At 34.6% G+C, this 24,483-nt stretch overlaps 1 protein-coding gene across 1 annotated transcript; it reads left to right on the forward strand.

Moving 5' to 3' along the window:
* The first annotated feature begins 4,819 nt into the window (after positions 1–4,819).
* On the forward strand, positions 4,820–17,653 carry tmem267 (transmembrane protein 267). Its single transcript, NM_001003574.2, has 3 exons — positions 4,820–4,893; positions 9,294–9,704; positions 11,998–17,653. The coding sequence occupies exons 2-3, from the start codon at positions 9,333–9,335 to the stop codon at positions 12,331–12,333; spliced, it is 708 nt and encodes a 235-aa protein (NP_001003574.2). The 5' UTR covers positions 4,820–4,893; positions 9,294–9,332; the 3' UTR covers positions 12,334–17,653.
* Positions 17,654–24,483: the final 6,830 nt, after the last annotated feature.

Here is a 24,483-nt window from a genome sequence, read left to right on the forward strand (position 1 = left end):
CACTTGTCCCATTCTCTAAACTGTTTTGATGAAATTTCGATTGGTAGGGATTGGAAGAGGTATAGAAGACGAGGAACTATATTAATTTTTATTGTCTCTATTCTATTGTGCATCTCTAAAGGCAACTGGGACCACCTATCTATGTCAGATTTTATACTCTTATTTATAGGGCCATAATTACTATCAAATAATTGTGTAGAATCTTTAGTTATTTTAATACCCAAGTACTTAAAACTTGTTGAATTCCATTTGAAATTAAATTTATTTTGCATATCTTTCTGAGGGAAATAATTAAAGCTTAAAATTTGTGTTTTTGGATGTTTAGCTTGTAACCAGAGTAGGTGCCAAATTTATTTAAAACTGACATCAGATTAGGAATGCTAACTTCTGGTGTTCCAACAAACAATTATCTGCATACAGACAGATCTTTTGCTCTGAACCTTTAACTGTTATTCCTTTAATTCCCGGTTCGTCTCTTATTAACTGTGCCAAAGGCTCAATAAATAAAGCAAAAAGGGTTGGACTGAGGGGGCAACCTTGACGACAGCCTCTTTCCAAAACAAAACTTTTGGTAAGATGACCATTAATCCTAATTTTTGCATTTGGTGATGAATATAATTATTTTTTACATCTAATAAAGTTATCATTAAAGCCAAATCTTGTCAGTGCTAAATATAAATACTCCCAACGAACTGAGTCAAATGCCTTTTCCGCATCTAAGCTAATAACTACAGCTCTGGTTTTCTTTTTGTTGACATGATCAATAACATGTAGCACCCGCCTAATATTATCTTGTGTTTGCCTATCCCTTATAAATCCGGTTTGGTCTAGGTCGACCAATTCTGGTATTATATCTTCCAATCTTTTAGCTAGTATTGATGCATATAATTTATAATCCATGTTTAATACAGAAATTAGTCTAAAAGAACTACACTCCGTCTTATCTTTACCCTCTTTAGGAATAATCGAAATGATTGCCTCACTCCATGTTCTTGGTGGTTCACCATCTTTATGCATGTAGTTAAAACACTTGTTAAGCATGGGGATTAACTGGTCTTTGAAGACCTTGTACCACTCAACTGGGAAGCCATCTGAGCCAGGTGTTTTATTTACTTTTAATCTTGAAATTGCTTTCCCTATTTCCTCTTTTGTGATCTCTGCCATTAGGGATTTATTCTGTGTTGTGCCTATAGAGGGTAAGTCTAATGATTCTAAGAAGATATTTATTTCAGTGGGATTAGTTGTACTTATTTCACTATATAGATTTCTGTAGTAGGTTTCAAAAATGTTATGGATATCATCTTGGTTGTGTTTAATTCTATTAGTTATAGGGTCTCTAATTTCCGATATAGTCCGCTCCGCCTGCTGTTTTCTAAGCCTCCATGCCAATAACTTCAAAGCCTTTGGGCCGGTTTTATAAAATCTTTGCTTAGTAAATTTGGCTTTTTTCTCTATTTCTTCCTCATATAATGTATTTATTTGCTTCTTAATATTTTTTATTTGGCTTAAAATATGAGGTTTCTTTTCCATAATATGTTCTCTCTCTAAGGTCTTAAGGTTCTCCTGCAAGTCAAACATCTTTTTACATTTTTCCTTTTTCTTATGTGAAGTAAGAGCTATGAGTTTACCCCTAATCACTGATTTTGATGCATCCCATAAGACACTCGGTGATACTTCCCCATTGTTATTGTTATCGATATAATCCTTTATTTCCTTTTGAATACATTCTTTGTATGTACTATCATTCAGTATACTTGTATTAAGCCGCCACAGTGAGTTGTTCTTTATATTATCTAAATGTATAGTTAGGTAAACAGGTGAGTGGTCAGAGATATCTCTGGTTCCTATCTTGCAGTCTATTAGCCTGTGTCTGTCTGAAAAAAAACAAAGAAGTAATCAATTCTTGAATAGGAAGTTTGGCTTGCGGAATAGAATGTGAACTGCTTATCTAGTGGATGGAGCTCCCTCCATACATCTATCAATCCCAGTTTCATCAACAGTTTTTTAGTTACCCTTGCTCTAGGGGTTAGCCTCCTTAATGTATTAGTGGAATCAAGCTTAGGTTGCATCTGGGCATTCCAGTCTCCTCCACATATCAAAACTCCTGATGCCTCAGAAGCTATTAATTGAAAAACTTCCCTTATGCAGAAGTTGTCTTGCTCAGGGGGTATATACACATTAATTAACGTAACTTCTTTTTGATCTAAGAGACCCTTAACAAGAACATATCGACCCTCTTTGTCTGTAAATTCAGCAAGCAGGCGGAAGTTCACACAGTTAGAGATTAATATTGCTACCCCTCTTCGTTTTCCCTTCCTGTAAGATGAATAAAATACGTTCTTAAACCCTTTTTGTTTTAATTTTTCGTGTTCTAGATTATTAAGATGCGTCTCCTGCATAAATATAACATGCAACTTTTCCTTTTTCATCTTTGCGATAACCTTGCTTCTTTTGATTGGATTGTATAAACCATTTACATTAAGGGTAATCACCCTATATTCCTGAAACTGCATGTGATCATGTTATAAAACACTTTCTGTAAGGTATATGTTATTGGTGACCTAGTCTGAACTACATATGAACTATATACAATAAAATAAGAACCCTTGACTTTACAGTCGGAAATAACAGCTAAACAGAATGCATAGAGAGACCTCCATTCGAAGTAACAAACAGTTCTTACTTCTTATTGTAGGGGAATAGTCTAGATAAATACCAGAGCCCCTCTTCAGTGCAGCCTTAAGTGCCCTTTAGGGTATTCTGCGTGCAATAAAAAAAAAAAATATATATATATATATATATATATATATATATATATATATATATATATATATATATATATATATATATATATATATATATGTTCCCGTGTTTGTCGGTCAACTACGTTATTTACTAAGGGCGATTTTACCTGTTGCAGATCAACAGAAAAATAATTGAGGTAAGTAGGATAACAGCAACAGCCTACATGAGATAACAGTCTTAGAGTAGTAACGTTAGGGGGAAGAAAAAAAAGAATTCAGTCTTACTCCATCCCGTTGCGGGTGTTCGCAGCTGTCGCCTGGCACACACTAAAATGTCCATAACAAACAGCTGGTTCCTTCACCAACTGTATAGTTTACAGTCATTTGTCACTCGTATCTAACAAACCATAAACCTTTAAATTTATCTTGGTCGGCGAAAAATTCCGGAGCCTCACTTTAATCCAATCCTGACAGGTCTGCCAGTTTGTCGTATTCGTGGAGCGTTGCCAGCCGGTCGTCCGCGCTTTGCTCAAAACCTCATCTTCTGAAGATGTCTCGCGGCCGAACTGGAAGCCCCTTTTCTTCATGTCCTCGGTCGCTTCGTCTGCGCTTCCATAGGTGATCGGCCCACCGTCAAAGAAAACTCGCAGTTTTGCTGGCGGCGGTGTTTGGGTCTTTGTGTATCCTCCTGATCTGAGAGTATGCCTTTCTTTTCGCCAAGGTTTCAGCAGGGTAGTCATGATCAAAATAGATCCTGCTGTTGTTGTGAAAGATTTCCTTTTTCTTCCACGCAGTGTGCAGAACCATTTCCTTAACTTTGAATTCTTGAAAGTACACAATCACCGATCTTGAGTCTTGGTCAGAGCGCTCTGTGGCATCTTTGAATCCTGAGTTCAATATCAGCGAGGTCCAGTTCTTTTTTAATAAGATTATCAATGAATTGGTACATGTTGTTATTTTCAGCGCCTTCCGAGATCCCGTAAATGCTAACATTATTACGTCTCGAGCGTGCCTCCAGGTCCGTTAACTTCATCTGCATTTTTTTCTGGGCTTGTAGTGACTGGCTCAGAGCTTCTCTGAAGTCCGTGGACCACTCCTCGGCTTCGGCGATGCGGGCCTCGGCCTCACTAACTCTGTCAGTTGTAGTTTTTAGATTGGTTGTGATTTCGTTTAGCGTCTGATAAATTTCCTTTCGAAAGTCCACTAATTCTCTTTTCAGATCGTCTCGGAAGTTGTTTAGCTCTGACTTCATCTCCAAGGCCATCATCTTTATATCTGCGCGGATGGCCGCGACGCTATCATCCACTGTTGCTAATTTTAGATTTTCCTCTTGTCCGCCATTACGGTCTCCTTGTTCCTCAGCCACGGCGGTATCCTCTAAATTACTACCTTTATCCGCTTTCCCGAGCTGTTTTCCTTTGCCCTTTTTGATCTTCTCCCCTTCCGTCATTAAATTCGATCAATAACTAAGTTTTAATTGTATTGTTTGGGGAATTAATCTCCGACCGAACGGGAGACAAAAAGTTAAGCGGCCATGCGCTTCAGTTAACTGCCGGAAGTCCCCAAAAAGTTTTGTACTTTGTGTTTTAAATTGGTTTGGAGTAAATCTTTGTTACAGTTAAATATCATTCTTTTTCCTTTCAGCTTAGTCCCTTTATGCAACAGCGGAATAAACCCCCAACTTATCCTGTTAAATAATGCAAGAATAAGCTATGACATAAAATTAATATGACATTTAATCAAATTATTTTTTTATTATTATTTAAGTTACTTTTTTATTATTCTGTTAAAGTTTCTTTATGACACAACAAAAACTCTTATTTTGCATTTTAAAAAACTTGTCATAAAACTTATTTAAAAAATTATACTGAACTTTTATCACATGCAGTATCAGCAAATGTGCACATTATCTACAATTTTTTTTGCATTTTTGAATCAAATGACGCAACGAAATCTCGTTTACAGAAATTTGTTTACTTTTGTGGTTTGATGATACGCGCTCCGAATGACCGAGTCACTTGTTTTAAACAAACGATTCGCAAAGATTTCAAAGCTTTACGAAGCAGTAAGGAACCGATTCAGTGATTCGCGATTCAAACATTACAAGAGAACAAACAGTCCGTCAGACCGGTGAGGGGAATGAGATGAGGTGAGGAAACAGTACCTATTAGTGCCTTATTTTGGTCATTGTAGCCATGTCTAAAACTAGAGGAGAACAGTGCCGTTGAATCAGTTTATGCGGACGTTGTTATGTTGGCTAATAAATTTAATGTACCTTGAGCTATGGATTAGCTGATAAGCTAGTTAGCTTCAAAGCTAATACTCTTTTTATTAAACCTTGCTAGACCAAGATATCCAATTGTACCAACAATAGAGTAATTTGAATTTATTTTATAGTACACGCAGAATATCAGTGTTATTTTGCTAAAAATAAGACTTAAAACAATCACGTTAAATGTTAAATATCTCGACAGGCTGCATGCCTTCATTATTTAATGCATTCATTATGAAATGTAACGTTTTCGTTTAGATTCTTTTTCTTAGTAAACCTGTAACGGGTTGACTTTCTCCCCACTGTTTGAAGGTTTACACGTTGTTTTTAAGAGCGTCTTTGAGTAAATAAATATTTATGTAAGTAACAGTTACATATGTGTACACCTAACTCTGGTGACCATTTAATTAACAATTTGTTGTCATAGTCATGAAATATCATGGAGTCATCATTCACTGATCTGTGCTTAGTCATTTTTATATTTATGAAATACTGCCATTACATCTGCTTTTATAAATAAACAGAACCTTGGTGTACTGAATAATTTACCTCAAAATTATAATAAATAGTTAATTCACACTTACGCACAGGCCATTAAATATGTAGTTGAATATGTAATATGTAGTTTTTATTCATTTATTTATTTAGTCAGCAGAACGTTAAAGAAGATTTTTAGCTTAAATCATGGTCCTTGGTAATTTATACTATACAAGTTACAGTCTACCAGCAATTTTAGAGACAAAACGGTTTGTGGTTAAAACAAAATAAAAAGCACATTGTAGTCCTGTGAAGTCTGTGCAAAAAACATAACTTTTATTTATGCATTTCTCTTTTTTACAATTTTATGACTTTTAATCCACATCATAAGCTCATTGGCCTCTTCTTAATTAAAAAAAGAAAATCACTGAACATACTTTTATTAAGGTTTGTTTTTGATAATGTTATATATATTTTTTTACTTTTTAGAAAATTATAACAACATTGTCCTAATATTCCCTTTTAGTGAATTGTTAAAAAAGACAACTTTTTTTTTCTTTTTTGCTTTTACATTATTATGCTTGACAAATCTTTCCAATATCTAAAATACCACCAGCAATTATTTAATAAAAAAACATTTATAACGTTTATAAATAATTGAAATGAAATGGGCATTGCTTTTTAAATAATGCGAGTGTGTGTTTTTATTAAAGAATGCATGTACTGGAGAATTATCAGAAAGATTGTGGAAAAGTGTGTTCAGATTAGAGACATATTAAAGAAACCGAATAAACCCACAGGTTTGATCCCTGTTTAAATTTCCCTCTACATTTAACACTTGTAATATTTTTTTTCACTATACAATTGGATTAATATAATCAATAGAACATGTTTTGACTACATTTTGCAGCTAATTATGTGAACATATAGAATCGTTTGTAGGCCTGTCACAATATCTGTTTTTTGTTGTACGATATATTGCACCAAAATATATTGCGATAGACAATATTATTGTAATTTTAAGACCATTTTATGCCACTCATTATATAATAGCAGAATGACCATATAATATTATCACAATACACTCTTCCTAAGAACACATAATATTTTTAAGAATATTTCAATTAATTACAATCATTTTAACAATTTAATAATGAGGCATTAGAATCAGAATGTGAAAAACTAAATAAACTTAAATTAAATAATAAATGTTAACAAAAAAGTGCAAGGTAACAAGTAATAGAGGCTGCGATATCTGCTACCAGATCTACTTTCAATTGTCAGGCTCTCACTTGAAAATATACTTGGGTAATTTGCAGTAAATTGAGTAATATTTATTTAACCATACTAACAATAGAGATGTTGCAAAATCAGTTAAAATGTTGCTAGAATTGCTTTGTATGTATGAGCGATATACACTCACCGGTCACTTTTTTTAGGTACACCTGTCCAACTGCTCATTTCTAATCAGCCAATCACATGGCAGCAACTCATTTAGCCACGTAGACATGGTCAAGATGATCTGCTGCAGTTCAAACTGAGCATCAGAATGGGGAAGAAAGTTGATTTAAGTGAATTTGAATGTGGCATGGTTGTTGGTGCCAGAGGGCTGGTTTGAGTATTTCAGAAACTGCTCATCTACTGGGATTTTCACACACAACCATCTTTAGGGTTTACAAAGAGTGGTCCAAAAAAGAAAGGCAACAGTAACCACTTGTTACAACCGAGGTATGCCGAAGAGCATCTCTGAATGTGCAACATGTCCAACCTTGAGGGCAGATGGGCTACAGCAGCAGAAGACCACACTGGATGCCAATCCTTGTTGAATGTATGACTCGATACATTAAGACAGTTCTAAAGGCATAAGGGGGTCCCACCTGGTATTAGTAAGATGTACCTAATGAAGTGTCCGGTGAGTGTATATTGCACCAAAAATGATTGAGGTCATGTATATGTGTTGTGCGGTAGGTCGATACATTGAATATTGTGACAGCCCTAATTGTTAGGTTAGTTCACACGGTTATAAACAACCCTACAAATGACCCGTAGAATTTCTAGAAAATGATTAGGTTGTAAAACTACAAGTGAACATTCTATTATTTAATGATTTTTGATAAGGTTATTTTTTGGGTAATTTAAAATTATTCCCCCTGCAAAGTTCTGGGAATTCATTGTTTTGTTGCAATATTAGCATTCTGTATAGGTTATTTTAAGCTATTCAAAATAACCTTGCTGCAATAGTCTGAGATAATCAACCTGCAACATTCCATGGATGTTATTTGTTTGTAAATTTTCAAAAATAATTAAACAGAAGCTAAAAACAAGCATTATTGGAACATGTCTGCTGGTGTGTATAGAAAAGTAATTTTAATTTGACTGTGTGTGTATATATATATATTTTTATTTATTTATTTATTTATTTATTTATTTATTTATTTTCTGCCCAAAGCCACCGAGTTGCATTTTATGAACCACCAAGAACCAATGTTTCAGCTTAAAATCTTCAATAGAAAAAAGTCGCCTATATCATTAGTAAATCAATGGCATTTTAACATTATGGGCTCTATCATACACCCGGCGCAGTGTGGCGCAATACGCGGCGCAAAAGTCTTTTGGTAGTTTCAGCTTGGCGCAAGAGTGGTTTTGAGGCATTGCGCTACGCTGTTTAAATAGCAAATGCATTAGCGCTCATTTGTGCGCCCATAGGCGTTCTGGTCTAAAAAGGAAGGCGTTCTAAAGTGGACCGCTGGCGCGTTGCTATTTTGAGAAACTATAATAGATTTTTCATTAGACCAAAACTAACCTGGTCTAAACTCTGCGCATCGCTTACGCACTGCTTAATACGCACAAGAGAGCAATAGGCAAATATCTTTACATATGAAAAAAATTAAATATTAAGGATATATATAGGATATAATAAGAATAGATATAGGATAAATATAAAGGATTAAAATATTACATATTATTTTCTAGCATACATAAATATGAATAAATCACTGCTTTTATGTCTTCTTCATCTCGGGAGGCTTTTTCAGTTCATTCATAACAATTTGCTTTTGTATAATGTTATTATTATTAGCAGTATTATTTATCATATCCATATTTATATTTGTTTTTATTAAAAACAAGCTTAGATTTGCCCACCTGCCAGGTTTTAGACCATATGGGGCATGGCAGGTGTATTTGGAAATAACTCAGTATTTTGACCACACTTGGTCATTATTGTTCATTTATTCGTTTGCTAGAAATTAGAACTGAATTTAGAAATAGTTTTGAAACAAATCTTTGCACTTAACAAACGAAATTAATTATTTATAGACTAATTGATGTCTGTGCATACAGGTTTCCCTATCCAAGAGCGAAAGTGAAAGTAGATCATTTATCTTTCATTCTCACGCAGTAGATGCTCTGTTTAACAGTTTTCTGTTAAAAAACTGTCAACTGTTAACTGTTTGCTTGTGAAATGCCCATTTTTTTCCACGTAGACTTATATTGCGTCCCGTCAATAGCGAATGCACTTTTGGCGTGATGCAGCTGGGTCTTAAAGGGAATGGGAGATGAGACTCTAATTGGTTTATTCTCAAAACACACCTATAACTCATTGAGAAAATAAACTCAACCCTTTTAGACCATGCGCCTTGGCGCAAGACAGATTTCCCATCCTTAAATTAGCAAAAACGGGTCCTGGCCCGCCCTGAAAGCATTTGCGCCCTGCGTTTTGCGCTCTGCGCATGGACCGTCAAAATAGAGCCCCATATGTTTATTGTCTGCTTTCATTGGAATCTGCTTTTGTCTTCCAGTACATCAGGTTTCTGACCCCTCCATGGAAGAGGCCAGCGATGAGGGGCTTTTACTCCAAGCTGGACTCCTCATCTATAGGTATGGCTGTGCCTCTGAATCTGGCCGTGGAGACAGAGAAAGCGCAGGCGCTCCTCCAGACCTTCAGCACTGCCTCTCTGTTCGCCAGCGCAGGCCTAGGCGCTTTCTGTTTCGTCGCTGACCACTTCCTGACGCTACCCTTCATCCAGCATCATCTGTGGCTCAGGGCTCTTTTCGATAACACTGTCCACGCCATCATTGGTCTGTGGTCTTGGGCCATCGTGATCGGCTTGAGGAAGAAAAGTGACTTCTATGAAGTCATCCTGGCCGGGTTTCTGGCCTCGGTCATTGACCTGGACCACTTCTACATGGCTGGATCATTGTCAATCAAAGTGAGTCCTCTTTGTTTATTTTATTAGCACAATATGAAATATTAAGATTATCGTCAAGAGAAATGTCTTCTTTTATTTTAAAATTTAACAAATTCAGGAAAGGTAAAAACAAAACAAGCCTGGTCTATTGTATTTATTCTACTTGTTAAAGCGGGTGCTGCCTTTGTATAATTTTTGGCTCGAGACTTCTAGTCTCATTCACTTCCATTAATTTTAAACGTTAAAAACAGCCCGTTATGCTGCTTGATAGTCCTAGGCGATTAATCGAAATCGAAATAGCTTCAAAATTCAGAAGTTATAATCAATCTAATTTGTCAAGGTAAATTTTTTCAATTACTTTCCCTACCGCGTTGCGGAGTCACGTGACCCCGCTATGTTAAGCCTTTATTTATACTTCTGTGGCAACTGTGGATCTGTTGAATTAGGACAATGGACCCATTCTTGAGCCTTACTTTGCACTTCATTGATGCTGATTTGAAGCTGTTCAAGAGATGCCTCGAGATGGCATATTTTCTATTACATTAAACTTATTATTTACATCAAAATATATGTTTACAGAAGATTCAAGAAATGCATGTTTAAAATATTATTTACAGGATATGCAAGATATATTTTATTAAGAAGAAATTCTGCTTATTTTCTACTATTAATATGAAAAACATTCAAAATAATTTAATTTTGTTTCCAAAAGTGCAAGTCAGTTTTTTATAAGAAAAAAGTGACTGTTCATTTTAGGCAATGTGTGTTTCATTTTCAGTTGTTCAATGTTTACATTCAATAAATAGTCATAGTGTGCGTTTCTTTCAATTATTTTAAAAATAAGTAATGCACCCTTCATTCAGAAATCTCTCACTTGCCTTGTAATATGTGAACATATTTATTGTACAAAACCTATCAGTGAACTATGAGGGCAAAAAATATTTATGTAAAAAGATATTAACTGTTAATTTATCGTAATCGAGTTAAACTGTTCAATTATTCATGATTTTGATTTTAGACCAAATCATCCAGCCCTACTGCTTGATTTTGCAAACTGAGCTTTTCTTATTATATTATTCTACTATTTATGTTTTATGCCTTGAACACACTTGTTTGTAGAGATAGTAGTTTTACTGTTTTTTGCTATTTATTATTCCTAGTAATTTCTCTCAATGGAAACTGAATCAAAAGTACTAAAACTATCACAAAAAAGAGTCCATTACCACATTGCAGAATAAGGTCAATAGTATTACATATTGTACAGTATATGCAATAATATGAATCATCAAAAGAAAAAAAAAAGGAATGATTTTGCTCGATGTATCTTAGTTATTGACCGATTAAAAATGTATTTATTAATTAAGTCTGAAATTAATTATGTGAATCTGGACATGCTTAATTGATTTGAATAAAAATGACAATGTCATGAAAACATGCTAATTAAATTTGTTATACGAGGTTCAACAAAAAATAGATGTTCAAACTAGTGCTGGCCAACAGCTTATTATTGTTATTATTATTATTAATATTTTAAACCACAATTTATCGCATAATTGTCTGGGATTAATCATAAATAATCGCATTGGTATACACAAAAATCAATAATGATTTCAAAAAAAGTGTATTAAGCACTTTTATTTTAAAAGTACTGCGTAAGTGTATAAACAAGTAGAAAAACATATTTTAACTATTAAAACGTTATAGGAATATGTATTTAAATCTCAACATAAATAGTGTACTCAAGTTAAATTTACAACCAGAGATATTTGCCGCTGTCAGGACATTACAATTTTGCCTACTTTGTAATGGACATTAAGTTATGGTCAGAATTATCGGGCTTGAACACAACATTATAACAGGACACCTGCAAACAACATCTACTTAGCATTCACATTTTATTTTATCAGGAAACAACATAAATAGTCTATTCTCTAGCAAGTGTTACTGTTTAGAGTGAGGGTAAATGTTTGAAAGCAACTACAAAGTTTAAATGTGCACAGGTACTTAATTTCCTTTGGATAATCTTGGCCACTTCACATCCACATCACCTTCTGGGAAGTAAATATTTTCTGATAATTTGACTATTTTTTTGTTCCATCATGCATCTGAATAAAACGGGCATGTTTTTTATGTATCTGTGCACATGAAAAATGCTACTGATCATTTTTAGAAATATCATAAAAACATTTGCATTTTAATCAATATTCTATCTTGTGGATTGATTTGAATCGAAACCCATACCTGGCTTCTTTTTGCATATATAACATATAATGTTTATTTTTCTCTGCTAATAAGTGTGGTCTGTTTTTGTCAGGCTGCTGTGAATCTGCCACACAGGCCTCCTCTGCACTGCTCTACCTTGATCCCAGCGCTCTGCTTCTCTCTGCGCCTCCTCATGTGGGCCTGCCGGCTCAAAGACTCCTGGTGCTCTCTGCCCTGGATGCTTTTCATCTCGCTGACATCGCACCACATCCGGGACGGGGTTCGCCACGGCCTCTGGGTCTGTCCATTCGGCAACACAGCACCAATCTCATACTGGCTGTACGTAACCATTACAGCCACACTCCCTCATCTGTGCTCAGTGCTCATGTATCTGACCGGCACCAGAGACATGATCTCCACCAAACACGGCGTCGCTATTGACGTCTGAGACAATCTATTTCGCTTCCTTTCTTTACTTTTCCCTGCAAAACGTGAAGCTGGAAATATCGCCGTTGGCTCTGCATCTTTGCCATTCCTACTTTATTCCTTCTTGAGAAATTGTGTCAGTGTGTTTGATACTTCTGACTGCTGTAGACGTTCAGGTATCAGTGTGAAATCAGGTTACGTCGACTGTGGAGACTGTGAATAGTTTGGTGCGGTGTAGTTCAGGGTTGGGTGATAAATCTTTTCAGTATGAATGTCTGTGTTCCTAATAGTTAATAATTTATTACATTTTGTCACTAATACAATAGTAAATAGCACTATTTGAGTGATAAGTAAATAGATTGTTTATTGTTTTGAATCAGTATAGGTAATAGTAAAGGTGTGGTCACTGGTGAAATGTTGGGATAATCTTGCCATTACTTGAAATTTCCAAGTGTAGAGATTTCTGTTGAAATAACCAGATTTTACCAATGGAAATTTGCAGAACAATATGTCTGAACCATAACAGTTTTTCTTCTGAAGGTATATAACTGTATAGATGACAATATTAGCGTCCTTGTCAATGCAACGGCAACATTCTTTTTATAAAAAATGATACTCTGCAAGTTTATTGTTTGCATTCTTAAGTGTTTGCACTCTTTTAAAACAGAATAGATTCTGATTGACTAAAATTTGTTTTAATCAAAATTGTATTGCAATGTCATGCCGAATGCAGTTTTTGCATTCATAAGCACCTTTTCTAAATGTTTTCTATTGGCAGCGAGTATTTTGCACCTCGCATTTTAACTGTCTGCTGCACCTTGCATTTTAATGGGTTGTTTGGTGTGCCTGCAGATAAAAACATCAACTCTGTGCTGAAAAATGCCTGACTCCAGCACCAAGAACATTGATATACAGTAGTTGCCTAACAACATATGAAGCGCAGCACAATGCTCTTTTCTAAAATCAGCAAATAGGTCGTACAGTTTGCCTTGTGTTTTCAGAAATGTTTTCACTTTATTTATTTATTTATTTATTTATTGTTTTACTATATTTTCATCATAATCATAAGTTATCATATTCGGTATAAAAGAACATTTATAATAGCTACTTTTAATAGCTATTTTAATAGCTAATAAAAGTAGTTTTTAATTACATGACAGTTTTCTACTAAAAACAGAAAACTTTTTACTTAACATTTTGCCCATTAATTTACACTTTTGTGGCCTAAAAAATTACTTTTGAAAACAGGTTTCACGAAGTATGTTTTTAAATCTGATACTGATATCTTTATTCTAACTGTGTAAATGACAAAAATCCAAATTAGTTAAAGCCACATTCATAACAAGAACGGTGGACTACATATTTATATTTGCGTGTGAATGTGTAGTGTTTTTACTTATTTATCGCCAACTACTGGTTTGACATGCAAAGTACAGCAATATTTAGTTAATTTTGTGTATCCATGTGAATGGGTAACTTTTTGACAACTCCTGGAAAACAGATATCTTTGTTGTGTAAACATTAACTAAAATGTGACAAAAGTGTCTCCTGAAAGATTGTGTGAATGTTCAATATTATCACCCAGCCCTGGTGTAGATGGTTCGTAAACACCCTTACAAACCTTATTTAAAAGCTTCAGCATAGTGTTGTCATGTTTAGCTTATAGTGTTATAGACTTGTCTACCCAAATAATGCATTTATTTTTTTGAAGGAATCAGACACTAGAATAATTCTAAGACTTACAATGTAACACATGTTCAGGGATATATGCTCTGAATGGTGAGTAATGATGGTGTTTGTGCTTGTGAAGCTGAGGCTGTGTTTATTTGTCTGCAACATCTCTAGGATTTCTTGAAGGAATTGAGTCTCTTTAGTGTTTTGGAGTGTTTGAACTGCACCGCTAGTTTGTAATGGAAAGTGTTTAGGGACCGTATAAACAATGCTGTTGTTGCAGACGATTACTGTTGCCTTTTTAGCCACAGGCATTGGAATAACTGTAAATATGATGTGTCGACTTTCCAAACACATATAATTTATAGTTATTTAGTTAGAGCTGTTATTAAGTGTCTTTGTGTATGCATCACATCTAAGGTTCATTTTGGTTGAATTTAAATGGGACTAAATACTCACCGTGACGTGTTTTCAGATTTAATTATTAGTCCAACATTGCTTAATGTTAGGTTTTACAGTGTAGAGCATAGTGTTTATACTATTCATAGCAATGCATTCTATATGTATTTTAACAGTCAGATGTTTTGGATCAGCTCAGTTGTTCTTGGCTATTTTTCAACTTTTATTTTGTACTCCAAAAATGCTATAGATTTGTATAGATTTATCATGTTTTGTTTGGTCAAGACATTAATTTGAATTTTGAAAGTATATATATATATATATATTATTATATATATAGTATATTATTTTTTTTTTGCTGGGATAAGCACCTTTTTAAAATGGTGTTCTATTGGTGGTAAGCATTCTGCATTCTAAAAACACAGGTCCACAAAATAGTTTTTTCCTGAGCTGAGCATTTTTTTTATATTGTTCTCAGTGGAAGTGTCACACTTTTTAAAATGGCTACAGCATATCAATGCACTCAGTGTGTGTTTAACACAAAGCACAGAGCACCCAATAGTTTTTTAAAAGCTTTGGCAGTTGGAGAAGCACTCAAAGATGAGCATCTTTAGAAAAATGCTACCGTTTTTTAGCTGCTCAAAAAAACCAATTGATATGGGCCTAAGCAATTGAATGATGTCAAGTTTGTGTGGTAAAAGAACCTGTAATTACATGCTCCTGCACCAATATCCTTGATACAGTGGTTGCTTAGCAACATAAAAAGTGCAGTGCACTTCTCCTTTAAGATATGTGTCCACCAAAGCATTTTTGTGCAGCTAAAAATGTCATAATTATTTCCAAAAATGCTCAGCTGATGGCTTCTTTAACTGTCAGAGCATTTTAAAAAACACTGAGCGCTCAACTCCTCATTATGCTGCTGCCGTTATTTTCATTGACAACAGAGAAAATGGCTGGTTAATAAAATGAACACTTTGGTGGACATGTATCCCTAAAGTCCATGTGTTATCCTTTAGGTCACAGGTGTCAAAGACAGTTACTGGAGGGTTGCAGCTCTGCACAGTTTAGTTCCAACCCTGCCTCAACATACTAAAGCTGCGGTCACACTAGAGTTTGTGTGTGTGAAATTCTGTCATACAGCGATGCGAAACGGTGCGGGATTAGACAATAAAAAAAGCGAGCGATTGCTCCATGTTTTAAATTTCTGTCCAGAGAGGTCATGTTTTGATCCTCGATTGGTCTCACGCTGTCAAGTGATGCGTTTTCGCAGGTCAGAGTTTACCAAGCTTGAATACCAAGCTTTATACCGCAGCAACCTGCGAAACTTGACGCATGACACTGCGTTTCCGGTCTGACGCATTCGCGTGCGCATGAATGGAAGTCTATCGGGAGATAAGTCAGGTGTGGCCGCAGCTTTACCTGGAGGTTTCAAACAAGCCTGATGGGCTCAATTAGTTTGATCAGGTGAGCTTAATTAGGGTTGAAACTGGGCTGTGCAGAGCCCTCCAGGAACTAGGTTTGGTGCTTAAGGTGAACAATTTAGTTATTTTTTACTTATTTGTTCAGTGAAAAGTTATTCTTAAGCAAGTTAGTCCATAGAAAAAAAAGGTAAACTGATTTAATAATCTTTAAGCAAAGTCCTTGCTTCTCCATTATGGAGTGGCGGTCCTTCTTTGTTGATGTCAGTTTGACTGCTTTCGCCACAATATTCTTAACCTCGCCCCTCTTACCGTTACTTTTTTATGAGGGAATGATGTGCAAAGTGATAGCTCATTCCCACTCAAAATTTAGTTAAGGTGTCAAGCACATCAATATAATGAAGTAAAAGTCTCAGCAACTTTACGGTTATGCAGGCTTTAAATTCAACAAAAAGGCTGTGCGGATCCAATCTGAAAAGTGTGTTGTGTTCAGTTTGATTAGTAGTCACAGCCAAGTGGTTTTACCTTTGAGTTTCTTCTTTTGATCAAAAAATACTGTAAGTCAATAAGAGTTTTTCCCCCTGACATTTTTCAGTTTTTCAACAGTATGGGTGAGTATGGGTGAACTGTCCCTTAAGATGGCCACAGTTTGTAAGAAAATATGAAACACATTTTAAATAATTTAAATATTTTAGAGGCATAGGTTGTTATCCAAACTTTTGACTGTTGGTGTATATATAAAGCAGTATAGTCTTTATTCACTCATTACTATTATTCATTGTTTACTGGATCAGGAAGAACATTTATTAGCTTTACTTCATCCTGAACTACAGCAGTGGAAACGTGTGTGTTTATGCTTTTACTTATTCATTATGGCGTCAAGGGAAATTATGTTTTAATAATTTGTATTTTTATTTATTTTTTTTGCTTTGGTGATAAATGCTTTAATCAGTTTTCATTGCCTTGTCAAACCTGCAGAGGGAGCTGTAGACCAACTCCAGCCAATGCTTTTTGTGATCCTTTATATATTATGCTCATTTTGTTTTTGTATTGATTTATTTATTTTATGTTTATGTAAGTGATGTATATATTAATTTTATTTATATGCCTTTTTTGCACATAATTTATATTTGTCAATAATGTGTTGTTGATGTGCATTGTCAGGAAGAGACAAAGCATTATTTATTTCTGAAAATTGCCACAAATCACACTAAAGCTGCAAATGCAGCCTTCTGTTATAATCGACTTCTGTCTTTATTTCTGTTGCTGATTGCCTTCTTTCCATTTTAATTGACTTTAAGTGCTTGCTCAGTTATTCTGTTGTGTTGTTGTCAGGCGTTCGTTCATCACCTTAGTCAAGATAACAAGAATAAGAGACGGCACCCTTAAGAGGGTTATTCTCACGAAACCCTTAGAGCAAAATGGCACTTGAGATTTTAAATATAAAACTTAGTAATTTGTTAATTAAAAAAAAAAAAACATAATAAAGACAACGCTGTTCTCCACGAAGCACAAAGTGAAATTTCAACATTCTTTATTTTTAATCATTTTACTGCATTTTCTACTTAAATTCTCATTATTGAAACGTGTCCATGTACGTTTAAATGTGTGTTTTGTTGTAATTTAAACAAATTAGCATAAACATTTTAGAATAAAAACAAATGAATTGTTTAAATAAATTATCTTACATGACAGAACAAATAGTTTACAGAATATTCATGTATAACGACAATTATAAAAAACTGAAAAATGATGTGTCTTTGACGGATATTCTCATCCTCCGCAACCACTTTAAAGTACTGTTTAAACACACATAAAGAGTTTAAATAAAGTTTAATTTTTTTATAAAGGAGCACATGGGCCAGTTGGCTGCCAGGAAAGAAGATCTTTTATATTTCTCCAGTTTAATGTAAAATTTTCTCCTGCCAAAATGGTTACACGACTTTTTTATTATCATTACCGAAACAGGTAGCTTTCTTTTATGGAGATCCCATTGAACCATGTAAGATGTCACAACAAGATGTTGATGGCGAAATACTTACAAGAGAACATTTCAACCAAATGTTTTCATGAGTTCTCGAAATTTATCCACACAATTCATTTGATATATTATTATATTAATTTATTTAAAAACTCACTGACAACTTTGAGCACATCAAGTATGAAGTATACGGTTGGTTGGATTTACATGGCCATCTTGCCGACCACAAATGTGACATGTGGGTATCCATAACTTCAAGTTCTGCCTCTACTACAAGTTATGCCACTGTTTCAGACCCTACTCGGAAATACAGCACTAATTTAAACTTAATTAAAATATAAAAATTACAAAAATTTCACTGTTTTCAAATGGAGAAATGTATGTTAATTACTGCAAACATATACATGTTTACCACAACCTTTACAGCGCCCCCCAGCCCCAATAAACAAGATTCAAAATAATAAAAATATTATATAAATATAATTGAATTACAGCTAAAAAAAGACTGTGGGTACTTAAGTTGTTCGTCCCTTTTTGACCGGCTAAGACCACAAGTTTGATTCCCAAATAAGGGACACCAGAGGTATAAAGCTTTACTAGAGACCACACCATCTAGTGAGGATAATGATTCATTTCAGCTTATAAGCAATTGGACATTTTTCTTTGAAATTAAAGTTTTGTTCTAAAGCACTAATAATAAAACATATTTGTAATTCAATATTGTTTTTTCTACATTAAATGTTTTAACAAAATCTCATAATATACTTAAAATCAATGTTGAAATTATTAACCTAAATTCTGCAACCTATTTATCATTACCGCAACCAATGTTCATTAAGTGATATTTTATTATTATTTTTTAATTGTTTGCTTTTTAATGCATGTGCATAATCTACGCACTTTGTCCTTTAAGGTTAGCCACATCATTTTGAAAATACATCAGGTTTTATCAAAATATATTAAAAAGGTGTTTTCAATTGTGTACGGTGTTTCGGTAATGAGAAAAAACAATTAAAATTAACAAAACCCTATTAATTTAAAAATAAATGTTAATTCAGAATCTCAAGTAACTCCACATAACTGTTAATAATACCTTTTTAAAAAATGTCAAAATGACTTAGCTTTTTTGACAGGGTCGATTTTGCAGACTGTTGCGGTACTGAGAATTTTTATTACTTGTTTTGGAAATTATGCTCAAAAAGGAATTAAATTATATGTATATATTTTTTAATTAATGTTGACAAATGCTCTAGACTTTGTTTTAATTATCTGCAAAAACAAAATTTAATTTAAACTTTTTAAAAAAATTCATGTTTGAAAATTTTTTAACTACAATTTAACGTTTAGAGGTGAGTTCAGGATTCAGTGTTATTTAAGAGAGTTTATTCCAAAATATTCACATTGATGACAGCATTAACTTGTATGAGTTATATTCAATATTGATTATGAAAATATTATGTCAGTGTGATGTGTTTGTGTCCTTAACCCTATTAACGACATTTAATCAAACATTTGACAGTGCATTACGTTTGTGAGATAATCTTGGAATATTGCAAGACTGTTTCCTTTAAAAATACAGCATTCTCTGAAAAAAAGCATTGATTTCCACAGAGAAACTTAAAAAAAAAAAAAAAAAAAACCTTTTGTGGTGTTTCTCATAAAGTGTTGCATTTTACTGAAAACATAATTACTGCATACTCTCATGTAAGTACTGTGCTCCTTTAAGGAAAATCATTCACAAAATCATTGTTCTTCTGAGAGACATTGCATTCATTTGCCTAACATTTGCATTATTTTCAATCAATCAAAAAAATCCTCTAAAAAAAAAAAAAATAACTGCCCAGAGGAAATTTGCTTTTCCATTCAAAAGTATTTGCATTCTGTTGTAAAAGTATTGTGTTTCCTTTATGAAACGGTTGTTCTCTTTTGCAAAACAGTTACAATGTTCTTTTGCAAACAGTTGTTCTTTTGCAAAATGATTGCCTTCTTTTGTAAAACAGTCATGTTCATTTGCAAAAGTTGTGTTATGCCAAGAAGTTGCCTATTGCAAAATGGTAGCGCTCTTTTTTCCAAGACAGTTGATCTCTTTTTTTTCATGTTTGCGGTCTTTTTTTAAAAAACGGTTGCGCTCTTTTGCAAGACGGTTGCGCTCTTTTTCAAGACGGTTGCACTCTTTTTCAAGACGCTTGCGCTGTTTTTTAAGACGGTTGCGCTCTTTCAAGACAGTTGCGCTTTTTTCAAGACGCTTGCGCTGTTTTTTAAGACGGTTGCGCTCTTTCAAGACAGTTGCGCTTTTTTCAAGACGCTTGCACTCTTTCAAGACGGTTGCCCTTTTTTTAAAAGACAGTTGTGCTCTTTTTTAAAGACAGTTGTGCTCTTTTTTTTAAGACAGTTGTGCTTCTTTTTTAAGAGAGTTGCGCTCTTTTTTTTAAGACGATAGCGCTCTTTTTCAAGACACTTGCGCTGTTTTTCAAGACGGTTGCGCTCTTTTTTTTTAAGACAGTTGTGCTTTTTTCAAGACGCTTGCGCTCTTTCAAGACGGTTGCGCTGTTTTTTAAGATAATTGTGCTTTTTTGTAACATAATTGCACTCTTTTGCAAGACGATTGCGCTCTTTTGCAAGATAGTTGCGCTCTTTTGAAAGACCGTTGTTCTCTTTTTCAAGACGTAGTGCGCTTTTGCAAGATGATTGCACTCTTTTGCAAGAGGGTTGCGCTCTTTTTCAAGATGATTGTGCACTTTTGTAAGATGGTTGCACTCTTTTGCAAGACGATTACGTTCTTTTGCAAGACGGTTGCGCTCTTTTGCAAGACGGTTGCGCTCTTTTTCAAGACGGTTGCACTCTTTTTCAAGACGCTTGCGCTGTTTTTTAAGACGGTTGCGCTCTTTCAAGACAGTTGCGCTTTTTTCAAGACGCTTGCACTCTTTCAAGACGGTTGCTCTTTTTTTCAAGACGGTTGCGCTGTTTTTTAAGATGATTGTGCTTTTTTGTAACATAATTGCACTCTTTTGCAAGATGATTGCGCTCTTTTGCAAGATAGTTGCGCTCTTTTGAAAGACCGTTGCTCTCTTTTTCAAGACGTAGTGCGCTTTTGCAAGATGATTGCACTCTTTTGCAAGAGGGTTGCGCTCTTTTTCAAGATGATTTTGCGCTTTTGTAAGATGATTGCACTCTTTTGCAAGACGATTACGTTCTTTTGCAAGACGGTTGCGCTCTTTTGCAAGACGGTTGCGCTCTTTTTCAAGACGGTTGCACTCTTTTTCAAGACGCTTGCGCTGTTTTTTAAGACGGTTGCGCTCTTTCAAGACAGTTGCGCTTTTTTCAAGACGCTTGCACTCTTTCAAGACGGTTGCAGTCTTTCAAGACGGTTGCGCTGTTTTTTAAGATGATTGTGCTTTTTTGTAACATGGTTGCACTCTTTTGCAAGATGATTGCGCTCTTTTGCAAGATAGTTGCGCTCTTTTGAAAGACTGTTGCTCTCTTTTTCAAGACGTAGTGCGCTTTTGCAAGATGATAGCACTCTTTTGCAAGAGGGTTGCGCTCTTTTTCAAGATGATTTTGCGCTTTTGTAAGATGATTGCACTCTTTTGCAAGACGGTTGCACTCTTTTTCAAGATGATTGTGCTCTTTTGTAAGATGGCTGCACTCTTTTGCAAGATGGTTGCACTCTTTTTCAAGATGATTGTGCTCTTTTGTAAGATGGTTGCACTCTTTTGCAAGATGGTTGCACTCTTTTTAAAGACGATTGTGCTCTTTTGCAAGGCGGTTTTGTTCTTTTTCAAGACAGTTGTGCTCTTTTAAGACGGTTGCACTCTTTTTCAAGACAGTTGCGCTCTTTTGCAAGACGATTGCAATGTTTTTCAAGACTGTTGAGCTGTTTTGCAAGACGGTTGTGTTTTTTTGCTTGACGGTTGCACTCTTGTAAGAAGGTTGCGCTCCTTTAAAAGACAATTGCAATGTTTGCTGTCCAGACTGTTGATCTGTTTTGCAAGACAGGTACATTTTTTTGCAAGATGGTTGTGCTCTTTCGCAAAATGGTTGCAAAACAAATATGCTGTTTTTCAAGACTGTTGAGCTGTTTTGCAAAATGGTGGCAATGTTTTAAAGAGAGTTGCGCTCTTTTGCAAAACAGTTGCACTCTTTTTCAAGATGGTTGCACTTTTTTTTTAAAAAAAGGGTTGAGCTCTTTTGCAGAACAGTTGCACTTTATTTCGAGACAGTTGCACTCTTTAAAAATGGTTACGCTTTCTTGCAGATGGTTTACTCTTTTGCAAACAGTTAAGTTCTTTTGCAAAAAGGCATGTGTTCTTTTGTAAAAGTGTTATGCAAAACAGTTGCCTTTTGCAAAGAGTTGCTTTTTTTTTGGAAAACATTTTTTTTGCAAAATGGTTGTGTTCTGCAAAACTCTTGCCTTATTTCTGAGTTGCGTTCTTTTGCAAAATGGTTGCATTCTTTTCAAAGTATTTCCACTATCAAAATAATAATAATATGAATAATAATAAATTAATGAATCCATATTGTGTTGTTCTCTTGCAAGACTATGTAATTCCCCAGAGAAAACTTACATTCTTTTGTAAATGTCTTGCATTCCTCCAAGAAGCTGCATATTTTTCTTCGTCTTTGGGTCTAAACACTTTTATTCTCTCAAAATAGTTTTGCATTCCCCGAAAGAACGTTGCATTCTTTTACAAAAACATTAGCAGTCTCTCCCAGGCTTATTGCGTCTATCTAAAAAAAACTCAGCTCCCATCACGTTTTTTGATGGCCTTCCTCTAATTCCCTTTATCATCTGTCCAATACTAACCTGCCACAGCCATTGACATTGTTTAAAAAAACCACAATCAAAGTCTTAATCAGTAGCATAAATGATTGAGCCGAACATGTAAATATTAGGATTATGCTATTTAAAGTCAATATAGCTTTCAAATCCCTGCAGACTGCAAATCACCACTCTCAAACATCGGAGGAATAATATTTTACCAAAACCTTGGCCGAGTAACAGTGCTCTCGCTGTATAATTTCAACAGGGAACTGAATCCCTTGCCTGATTTTCATGATTAAATATTTGTAAATCAGTGTGAGTGATTGGAAGCGAGTTCCTGAAATCAGTGAAAAGATCTGTCGTTCATTTGGCAAAGAGCAAAGTTCTTCTCTTAACCTTTTTATAAAAAGTTATAAAACTTTCAGTATTCATAAAGATTCCCAGGAACATGCATTCTCACACACACACTCAAAAAAAAAAAAAAAAATCCTTAACTCTTTTATCATAATACTTAAGTATATTAATTTAGTAAAATGTTTAGTTCATTACTTGTACTAAAAACATTGTAAAATGATATTATAGTATGTTTTTAATTCAGTAAGTATTTCAAGAGAAAGTATTCTGGAGGCATTTTAGATTATTAATCAAACTGAAGCAACTATAATGATGTAAAAATGTGATTGTAAATTATACATTGATTACTTAGTACAAAGTGTTGCCATGAATATATCCAATCCTGCTGGTACGGCATTTAAACATGGGTAGATGGTGGATAGAATGCATAGTTGCTGGGGTTTTGCTAAGGTATGATATATATATATACCTATAGACAGACAGACAGACAGACAGACAGACAGACAGACAGAGAGAGAGAGAGATAGATAGATAGATAGATAGATAGATAGATAGATAGATAGATAGATAGATAGATAGATAGATAGATAGATAGATAGATAGATAGATAGATAGATAGATAGATAGATAGATAGATAGATATAGATTTTATGGTTGCAAGGGATTTGTTAGGGTATGATATATATGTGTAGATATATTTAATTGATTGATTAATTTATTACATGGTTGCAAAGATGTTGCTAGGGTATAAGGTGTTCAATCATTTTCTTTTCGGCTTAGTTCCTTATTCATCAGGGGTTTCCACAGTGGAATGAACCACCAACTGCTGCTGCGTAAAAAACATATGCTTTATTCAGCATATGTTTTACGCAGCAGCAGTTGGTGGACGCCCTTCCAGCCGCAACCCAACTCTGGGAAACACCCATGCACTCTTGCATTCACACACACACACATTACTGCCAATTTATTCAGTTGACCTATAGCGCATGTCTTTAGACTGTGGGGGAAACCGGAGCACCTGGAGGAAATCCACAAGAACAGGTAGAGAACTTGCAAACTCCACACAGAAATGCCAACTGACCCAGCTGGGGGTCAAACCAGCAACCTTCTAGCTGTGAGGCAATCATGCTACCCACTTGCGCCACCGTGACGGCGGTATTAAGTATTTCTTGCGAAAATATTGATTTTCCACAAGAAACATTCCATTATTTCACAGTACATTTCCTTTCTCTTACTAAAGTTATGGATATTTGCTGTTTATTAGTACTTATAAAGCACATATTCTACATGATCTTGATATGATGTATATTAAGATCATGCAGAATAAGTGCTTTTTACCTATATGTGCTTTCACCTAATCCTACCCAATAATTAAACATGCGACTTGTCTAATAATTATTAATAAACAGCAAATTAGAGTTTAAGCTAAATCACAGTTTATAGTTTATTAATAGTGATAATTGTTTATTAAAATAAAGTGTGACAAAAAAACGTTATTTTTATCTTTTTTTTTTATCTTTAGCAAAACATTAATGTTCTCTCAGAGTTCCCCCATTCATAAAGAAAAAAAAAAAAGAGTCAAATCCC

The sequence above is a fragment of the Danio rerio genome, chromosome 10 (assembly GCF_049306965.1).
Source record: "Danio rerio strain Tuebingen ecotype United States chromosome 10, GRCz12tu, whole genome shotgun sequence".
Classification (NCBI taxonomy): Eukaryota; Metazoa; Chordata; class Actinopteri; order Cypriniformes; family Danionidae; genus Danio; species Danio rerio.